Genomic DNA, 10,404 nt, shown 5'->3' with positions numbered 1-10,404 from the left:
TTGGAAAGCAATACTTTCCTTACCTATGGTAATAGGTCAAGGAAAGTAAAAATAGAGCCTACCAATTTGGATTTGTCATAACATAAAATATTAATTAATATACATGAAACTTACAATTAACAATCAGTTTTTTTCGGATTAACATCAAATGCCGTTTAACTCCCTCAGCCAGAGCACAGCCTCCTCATCCGCCAGGTGCAATCTAGGCAAGCCTCCAGGAAAATGATACAATGGACATGACGAGACAATGTGGTCCATGGTTTGAGTCTCTCCACACTCACAATTGGGGGACTCTGCAAATCCCCAAATATGCATGCTGGTATATCATCTTCCCTGGCCAGTTCTGAACCTGTTTAGGCGAACCCACTGTTGTCGGGGCAACTCAAATCCAGGAACTCTGCTGCCTGGATCAGACACAAGCTCTTTATTTTTCACCTCCTGAGATTCCCACATACCAGACCACTTCTGTGCTGTGGAGTGGTAAAGGCATAGGGGTAAAGCCAGATTGGCTTTCTGGATTTCAGGCGCAATGCAGCAGGAGAATCTGGATGTAGATCCATTTGCTGATGATACATCGTTGCTTTCATCTGGGATTGACTTTCAGCAGGTGTTGGAGAGGTCAGCAGAGCATCTGCGGTCATCAACCTCATGGTTCCTGGTAAATCGTTTTTAGCTAAATGATAGCAAGACACAAATGCAGTTGTAGCGAAGTCTGCCTCATGATCAGGAACCTATGAAGCTGTTGGGCTTTTGGATTCAAAGCTTAGCTGGGCCAGCCACATCCAGCAAGTGGTCAAGATCTGACCCTTTCTTTTTTATTGAATTGTTGGCTATGTCTTGCTTTAGTTAAAGTGTTCTGACAATAAATTAATCTCGAATCTCGCTCAAACTGAGGAGACATGTGACGGATGCTTATCTGGTCTTGTGTATCATGCACTTTTCCACTACCATATCTCCTACGGTCTACTCCTTTGAGGTCAATTTCAGCCAAGGTTGTGGACATATTGAAGCCGCAAAAGTTGGCTGCTAGGATCATTACTGCAAGAGAACATCTTGCTCATTGCAAGCCCATTTCTGCAGGCTGGGTATTCTAACTATAATCAGCCACTTCCTCCTTCTCTGCCTCATGTACGTCAAGAAGAATCAACCGAATTTGTTAACTGGGAGTGATGTGCATCAGCATCACCACAACACTAGGCATCGAGAGATATTTGACGTCCCCAGAGTGCGCCTCTAGAGATGGCGGGTTTACTATAGGAGCTCACTACCACAACAGGCTGCCTGCAGGGGTGAAGCAGTTGCACCTCAGTGTGTTCTTTGAGAGAGTTGTGACCGCTTCCCTGATAACCAATGCTTATTACGATGTCCAGGAATTTGTCAAAGATAACATGTCTCAAATGTTATCAAGCTAGAGTGCCATTAAGAGCAAAGGCTTGTATCATAAATAATTTTCGATTTGAACTTGATCACTGCCATCTTGATCAATTAGTGTGTTTAGTTTGTTATTTTTATTCATGGCATGACGACATCAATCATACAGATGTGGGTAATGGATGAAAAAGAAGATATAAGGTTTGATTTTGAGATAGTCAAACCCTCCAGCCCAAAGCCCAAGCACTGTTACATTGACACTGTCTATCTGTCACCCCAGTCAACAATACCTACTATAATGTTGAAACATGTTGTGATAAAATAATTCAAAAAAGGGTATTGAGGTTTGTATTTCTATTTATAACATACTTTACTATACAACGTCAACAATAATATGTTAAATATTTTTGTTGGATTTTGTCAAATTAGTTGAACTTTTAGAACATTGCATGTATTAAGATGATACTAAATATGTTCGGTTTAGAATATTTAAATGGAACTTCCGATCTCGTCAAGTATACAGTAGTACACCAACAACATTATTTACACCTACCAAATTTCTAAAACTTTCCAACTGCTTGCAAGTCACATACATACTGTGGAAGTTGTAGATTCGTAAATAGGTTAAATTTATTAGAATGTTATGACAATACAATTGATGGAAACTGTGTATGTACAAACTTGTTTAGTAGTCCTTCTTCAGGTGCAGCGACAAGTTTTATATTTACAGGCTGAAGGCAGTCAGTACTTAAGTTACAGACTTTTTAAGATTGTCCAACGCTAGGTGCACCAGTGATAATTCTGAGTACTTATTTGTGCAGCAGGTGAATCTTTCTACCTGGCCCAACATTACAAGGCTATAGTTGATGTAACTAAGGAAGAGGCCATGATAAGCTGTAGGTACTGTACTTGGTGGGTACAGTACGTGTATCTTTAGCTTCCTTATCAAATAGATTACTTTTGATAGCTCAAAAACATGCTGACCTGCTAGTGCCATGTCAAAGAAAAGTGCAAATCCAAGAAGCTGTTGAATGTGGATAGCCATCTTGGGATCCTTATTCATCATCCTTGTGCTATCAAGATAGTGTCATTTGAAAGTAAGTGAGCCTTCCCATCCATCTGAAGATCGTTAGTAAAGATAATGAAAAGCAGGGGACCCAGTTTAGAACATTGATGCCCATCATGTATATGACATCCTGGTCCAGAGAGTTTGCTCTCTGCTACTTGTACTTTGACAACCTGCTTTCTTCTTTCATGATTGTCCTGAGACTCCCTCCAGAAATTCTGTATCTCTCCAGTTTTTCTATCATTATATCAGATAATATTGTGTGAGTATATACTTACTTATTCTGTCCTTATTTTATGATGTTCAGCCTTTCAGGTAAGACGTTGTAAATGCTCAGAGATAGTATTGGAAAACAATCCTGCTCAGCCTGCAGAATGGGATTCTATTTTCACTTCTCCTCTGGTGTAGTAAAAGTTTTTGTCTTCTCTTCTTGTCAATGAGTGATAATTTTTTGCATGCAACAGGGTGGGCAAGATATATTGATTGGACACAAATAAATAAATACAATTTTATTGTCAGCCAGCCAAAAAAGCATAAGACAAAGTCACACAAATAGAACATGAAATAGACAGTCACACATTAAGAGACACAGTGAGTATTCTCTGCCTTATGAAGATGGGTTGGTTTGGACGGTTGTCCAAATATCCCCCGTATCAAGGATCCTTGTAGCTTTCTTCTGCTGCAGCAGTACATCTTTACAGCCTGGTGCATGTTCCCATAATTGAATTCCATAGTTAATGTAGCTATGAAACATAGAAAAATACACCTTCACCAGATGCTTCCTGGAGATCACTAGCTTTAATCGTCTTACTAGGAATATTACTCTGGCAGGTTTCAGACTGATGTGGCTAGAGTGAGATGTGTTATATGTGTTTGGCTAGACTGATATGTGTTATATGAATGTGGTTACTCCAACCAAGTCTGGTGTTCAGTCATGGGCAGAAACATCGTCTATTGCAGTGCACCCACCGTAGATCCCGGAAATGCCTCCACTAAACTCCTAACACTATTCATTTTTTATAGTCATCAAGTATCAACTAAATTTGTCGGTCCGAAACAATTGATATTTGGTTTGCTCGTACAGGTTTGCTCAGTATGATATTTTAATGCGAGATAAGAAGGTTTTTCAATTTGAATGAGTGTATTCATATCAATTGACTAAATAACATGCACAGAACATCAATATTAATACAAATTATTAATTTCAAGGCTGTTGGTGTTTGATGTTTCAAACGTTATTTGTCTATGAAATCGGTAATAAAACCAATAAGCGATGGAAGAAATGTGATATCTCTGTAACATAACAAATGCAATTTTATTTCGCCAAGAACCTAGAACCGGGACCTTTAATGTTAGTTCCAAAGCATGTTTTTCTACTACAGGGTGAACCACAGGAAACGGACGGTTTTGGATCGCATAGTACTTTAGTGCTATTATGCCGCTGTGGTCGAAAGATCGTCGCGTGTTTGCATATGACACATTTATAAAAAGTGGTGAATCAGTATTTGAAACTGACCTCAACTTCCAAAGCCCAATAACGATAGTTCTGTTCATTAAAAACTCCATTCAGATGAAAATGAGCTTCATCACTCTTCAACACCGTCAATTCATCATTCTCTTGGAAAAATTCTCTTGGAAACTTTTCTTCAGAGAACATAGACGTTGTTGATCTTTCGACCTCAGCGGCATAACAGCACTAAATGGCTGGTTGTGGGGGAGTCTAGTGATCTTGGGGGCGTGTTTCCCCCTCCATCAGCCGCCAAGTACTACGCGATCCAAAACCGTCCGTTTCCCGTGGTTCACCCTGTAGTAGAAAAACATGCTTTGGAACGAAACCTTAAGGGTCTAGGTTCTGGGCTCTAACTTCTTAATGAATCTAACTCCATTTTTTATTCAAGTCAATAATAACTTAATAATATTAATTTCTCCTTTTACAGACTTTCCTGCGCAGAAACAACGAACTATTAGAAATAGTTGATTGCTACGTACGTTCTGCTGACAGTAAAAATAACAAGAATAGACTTTTGTTATGCATGAGCCAGATACAGAAGATATTGAAATTACTAATTGAAGTAACGCAAATAAAGGAGCCAAATCTGTTTGGTATAAAGGTGAGATATGCACGAATAAATTATTAATTCAAATGAAAAATTGAATTATTTTGATTTAAAAAAATCAATATCCCATTAAAAACACTTCACTTACATGGGCTACTTTTGAACAAATTAATAAAAACAATATAAAAATCTTGTAGTACACTTTATTTTAAAGTTTTTAAAAATAAAGGGTATTACAAGATTTTTTATATTGTTTCTATTAATTTGTTCAATAACCCATTGTAAAGTTAAAGTTAACATGGTAAAGTTATCCAAATAAAGTTTTTTTAAGCTGTAAGCTACTAATTAGATACATTATTGATTAGTTCACTAATTAAAATATGATTAATTGATTAAGTTAGTTTTCTCAAACTTTTATTTGTGTTGTAATTTCCATTTCCTTGAATTTTCTACTTGTATCATATTATTATTGCTTTCAAACAATATGTTGTACTGTGAAAAGTTTGAGCGTAGTTTGGAAACACTCGGTATAATTATCACTTCTAAATTGAAAAATATATGTTTCTGTTTGAGAAGTTGAGTTATACTCATTACAAACAATGATTGAACTATGGATTGTACAGATCGTGTAATTCTCACTTCCTTCGAATTCTCTATCCGTTGTTCTGAATTAGTATCAAGTTATAGAATAATTACACAAAGCCTACTCTTATTGTAGGAGATAACCAACTACCTGGGTAAGCGGCTGGAATGGTGTGTTGAGGAGTGCGAGCGAGTTCTCGGCAAAAACAAAGAGACTGTTAGTAACGATGACTGCTACGGCAGATTTGTGAAGCGTGTGGATAGGGCTTTGCTGTTGATCTCTGAAGGCCTCAACTGCAGTACTCAGTCCGACATCACCAAGTGGAAACCTGTTGTCGACGACATCATTTGTCAATCACTCACAATCGCTGCTATGGCTGCACCAATCGACTCTGAAGAAATAACGGCTAGCTGTCAAAAGGCTAGTATTCATTTTTTATTGAATCAAAGCATTACACACGAAATGCAAAAACAGACATTAGCTCAATACTTCTTCCATCCTAAATTTAATCCAATAAAACTGGTAATTTCAGTATTCTGGAGCACGGTACGGTAATGTAGGTGATATTACGTTAGATATTGTAATTCAGCAGCATGCCTTTATTTTTGGTTTCTATTTTTACTGTGAAGTTTGGAAGTAGAAAACAAACTATCTTTACATTTCAAAGTGAAGTTTCATTACGAAACCAGATACCATCACAACCTGAGGGTCAATGTTCATTATACCACACTAGAGGCTCAGGAATATGTTTATATAATGTTCAAATTTTACCTACACGACTCAAGGAACTCACGGGCCTAAAAATGAGAAATCAATTATAAGAGAGTTGTGAGAGATATTCATATACTCCCCAAAGGAATTTAAAGCTTATTACGAGTATCGCATGGGGAGGTAGAATTAAAAATAATAAATGACTTATAGAATAGAGTCATTTCATTGCTTGAAAATATACTTATTATATACATGAAACAGCTCATAGTTACAGATATATTGAATTATTATTATAATTGCTTCCATTTGATATTGTCAAAAGTGATATCCTCTTCAGCCATTCAAACAAAAGTAACGAATCATCAACAATTGATGAACAGATATGAAAAATTATGTTTTTCTCCGTTAGAAAAGAAAAATCTCTGATAACACTCATCATATTGCCATTCGCGAGCACTGGGACTCTCCTTATTAGCCATGAATGGGGGCGCTGTATTGTGGACACTCGAACAGCATGTGTTGCACCGTTTCTGGACACTGATTATAGATGGCACACAACTTGTGGCGAATTGTCTGATTGCCACCTGTGATGTTTTCAACTAGTATAGTTTGTTTATTACTTGTAACAGTTTTAATTTTCATTAGTTCAATTTCTCATTCAACATTAAAATCAATTCACCATTCATTTAGTTCCATTCAATCAATTATTTCAACATAGGAATCATCAATTCAAATTCCTATATTGGTGACCCCGACGATTGAAAAACAAGAAATTTTCACAAATATTTTGCGTGAGTATTTGAGTCATGATGGATGAACAAATTGCGGATCTGCGTGAACGTGATGCACAGTTGCAGCAGCCCATTCAAAACCACGAAGTACATCGGGTATCTATAAAGTTGCCACCATTTTGGTTGGACAAACCTCGTTTATGGTTCCTTCAGGCAGAATCCCAGTTCACACTGTCCAACATCGTAAATGAGATCTGAACCAAATTCCATTATGTTGTGTCTCAATTGGACCAACGCACGGCAGCCGAAGTTGAGGACGTTATTGCGAACCCTCCTCCGCTCTTCCCATACACGTTCTTGCGCGACAAGATTATTGAACGATTATCCGCGTCCGAGGAACAACGCATTCGACAGCTCATCAGTACGGAGGAGCTCGGCGACCGCAAACCGTCACAGTTTCTTCGCCATCTCCGCTCTCTGGCGAATGCGACTGGCATACAAGACAATTTGTTACGTCAATTATGGCTTCCTCGCCTTCTGCCAAATGCTCAAACTATTCTCGCATCGCAACCGGAGTTGGCGCTTGACAAACAACCCGAACTTGCTGACAAGGTTAGTAAAATTATACCATACACATCTACTTTTTCAGTCAATGCAGCATTTCATGGAAAATGTACGGAGGATGAGTTACTAAAGGCGATTGCCGGCTTACAAAAGCAAGTCGCTGAATTATCTGCTTCTCAATCACGTCAATATCTTTTTCGTTCACGCACCTCTAACCGCAACTATAAAAATGTAAACAAATCCACTGCACGTGAAAAAGCGCACCAATCAGAAGAGGGCCTATGCTGGTACCATGATAACCATGATAATTTTCAAGAAAAAGCTAAGAAATGTGCCAAACCGTTCAGCTGGTCGGAAAACAACCAAAGCAATCAGTAACGGCGGCAACTGATTGCTGCTAGTCTGCATCTAATAGCCGTCTTATTGTCACTGATAAAAATTCTAAAATTAATTTTCTAGTTGATACAGGCTGACTTATGCTGTTTTCCTCGGCGTCAATTACAACGATGTTCTCCTGTGAATTACGAATAAAGTGCCGCAAATGGAGCAAAATCAAAACTTATGGGTTCCTAACCCGGAGTCTTGACTTAGGACTCTGATGCAATTTCTTATGGAGATTTGTAGTAGCTGACGTTGACGTACAAAACATATCATTGATGCTTAGAGCTGCTGGCTTAACTCTTGACCTGTCCCAGAGCAGCATTACAACCATCCAACATTCTTCTGCTTATTCTTCTCTCCTTTCTGAGTTGGCGTCGCGGAGGTCACTCGTCCACCTGGTTTACCACCACATATAAAACATGAGGCTGTCCATCACATTCGAACAACTCCGGGACCTCCAGTTTCAAGTAGAGTTCGCCGGTTATGCCCTGAAAAATTGAAAATTGCTCCCAAAGAATTTGATGACATGTTAAAAGCTGGAACAACTCGCCCTTCAGAGAGTTCTTGGTCGTCTCCGTTACACTTAGCACCGAAAAGTGACTCATCTTGGCGTCCATGTGGTGACTTTCGCAGGTTGAATGCTCGAACAATCCCAGATTGTTATCTGGTTCGCCATATACAAGATGATACTTATTTTATTGATGGATGCACATTATTTTCGAAAAACGATTTGGTCAAAGCTTATCAGCAGATACCAGTTGCTGAGGAAGATATCGGTAAAACTGCAATTATCACTCCATTTGGTCTATTTGAATTTCCTTTTATGACATTTGGTCTGCGGAATGTTGGACAAACCTTTCAACGATTTATGGATGAAGTTTTACACGGATTTGATTTTTGCTTTGTTCATATGGATGACATTCTCATCTATTCACGTTCTAAAGCGGAGCATGGAGATCACATTCGAAGTGTTTTGAAACGTCTTGTAAAGTATGGCCTGGTCATCAACCCACTAAAATGCATCTTTGGTGTCTCCGAGATTACTTTCATTGGATACAGCATATCTGATGCCGGTATTCGAGCACCTGAAGACCGTGTAAAGGTAATCCAAGAATATCCTTTACCAAAAACCGCTCAAGGGCTCCGCCGTTTTCTTGGCATGCTCAATTTCTATAGGAGATTCATACCACATGCTTCTGAGTACGAAGCTCCTCTACATAGCGCAATCAGTAATCCACTTTTGAAAGGCTCCCAACCGATTGGTTGGACACCTGAACTTGAAGAAGCATTTAAAACCTGCAAGAACTGCATTTCTTCAGCTTTTCTCCTTGTCCATCCCCGAATTGGTGCACCACTTGGTTTATTTACTGATGCTTCTAACCATTCAGTTGGAGCATGCTTACAACAACTAGTTGAAGGCATATGGTAACCTCTTGCTTTCTTTTCAAAAAAAATTATCTTTGAAAGAAGGCTGTTGGCTTGCATACTATCGTGAGCTACTTGCGGTTAATGCAGCGGTGCAGCATTTTCGCCACCTCTTAGAAGGACACCCTTTCACTATCTACACAGACCACAAGCCTTTAATCTATGCTTTTCAACAGAACCGTGAAAAACTTCCACCGATTCAACTAAACCAACTATCATTCATCTCTGAGTTTTCAACAGATATACAATATCTCAAAGGCACCCAAAACATTGTTGCTGATACACTTTCACGTATTGAAGCTATTAATACAACCCTTGATTATCAGTTATTGGTCAAATCTCAAGAAATTGAAGAACTTGAGAAACTACCGCCAGAGTATTCTTCTCTCTCTTTGGAACGTGTACCCATTCCTGGATCACCACTTACTGTGATGTATCTACAGGGAAACCTCGACCGTTTCTTACACAACCTTTTGGACGACAAGTCTTTGACAGCCTCTATAACCTGAGTCATCCCGGACCCAATGCTTCACTCAGCAACAGATTTGTTTGGCCAAACATGAACAAGAACTGTTGAGATTGGGCTCGCGCTTGTACTGGTTGTCAACGATTAAAGATTACTCGACATGTTCATGCTCCTTGTGGAAATTTTGTGACACTTACAAAAAGATTTTCTCATATCCACGTCGATCTGATTGGCCCACTTCCTCCTGCACGATCTTTCAAGTATTGCTTAACGGTCACAGATCGTTTTACTCGATGGCCAGAAGTTTATCCACTATCTGACATAACTGCAGAGACAGTGTGTCATGCACTTTTGGATTGCTGGATATCTCGTTTTGGTTTCCCAGAAACTGTGACTACAGATCGCGGGACACAATCCACTTCCAACCTCTTCAAACGGCATCAAACGGTATGATTGAACGATTCCATTGCCATCTAAAAGCCGCAATTATGGCTCATGCTAAGGCTGATTGGGTTGAAGCCTTACCTCTAGTACTTCTGGTATTCGATCTGTTTTCAAGGAAGATATCAAGGCTACTACATTCGAATTAGTCTATGAAGAGACTCTTCGTTTGCCCTTTGAGCTGCTTCCTTCAAAATCACAAGACAATAATCTTGACATCTCGGACAGTTTTATTTCAAGCTTGAGAGAATTCATGTCGCATTTACGCCCCATTCCAGCAACAAGACATGGTCAACCAGGCGTCTTTGTGTTTAAGGAACTGTCCACATGTAGCCATGTCTTTTTGCAAGAAGGACCAATCTTAAGGGCACTTCAACCGCCTTACACTTGTCCCCATGAAGTGGTGGACAGAGACGATAAAACCTTCACATTAAGGATTAATGGTAACACCGCTAAGGTTTTACCACCTGTTACCCACCCTGTTCCAGGAAAAAAAGTGAGCTTCAAGATTTCGGATGGCCAAATCGTCTGCCCGGGGGGGTAATGTGGCGACTCATCTGATTGCCACCTGTGATGTTTTCAACTAGCATAGTTTGTTTATTACTTGC

At 39.2% G+C, this 10,404-nt stretch overlaps 2 protein-coding genes and 1 pseudogene across 2 annotated transcripts in view; all 3 read left to right on the top strand.

Annotated features, from left to right (window-relative positions):
- Positions 1–226, top strand: part of LOC120351110 — a 60,151-nt gene extending 59,925 nt beyond the window's left edge. Inside the window, exon 9 of the mRNA XM_039427119.1 lies at positions 169–226. Within this exon, the coding sequence (XP_039283053.1) occupies positions 169–226 (58 nt within the window). The remainder of the gene's footprint in view (positions 1–168) is intronic.
- Positions 227–4,379: 4,153 nt separating this feature from the next.
- LOC120350980 overlaps positions 4,380–10,404 on the top strand; it is a 52,600-nt gene continuing 46,575 nt past the window's right edge. The window contains exons 1-2 of the mRNA XM_039426572.1: positions 4,380–4,548; positions 5,213–5,497. Of these exons, the coding sequence (XP_039282506.1) occupies positions 4,471–4,548; positions 5,213–5,497 (363 nt within the window). The 5' untranslated portion in view covers positions 4,380–4,470. The remainder of the gene's footprint in view (positions 4,549–5,212; positions 5,498–10,404) is intronic.
- On the top strand, positions 5,505–7,550 carry LOC120350981 (annotated as a pseudogene).

The sequence above is a fragment of the Nilaparvata lugens genome, chromosome 4 (assembly GCF_014356525.2).
Source record: "Nilaparvata lugens isolate BPH chromosome 4, ASM1435652v1, whole genome shotgun sequence".
NCBI classification, from domain to species: domain Eukaryota; kingdom Metazoa; phylum Arthropoda; class Insecta; order Hemiptera; family Delphacidae; genus Nilaparvata; species Nilaparvata lugens.
Note: the sequence above shows the minus strand (reverse complement) of the source record. Positions and strands in the feature narration are given on the sequence as shown.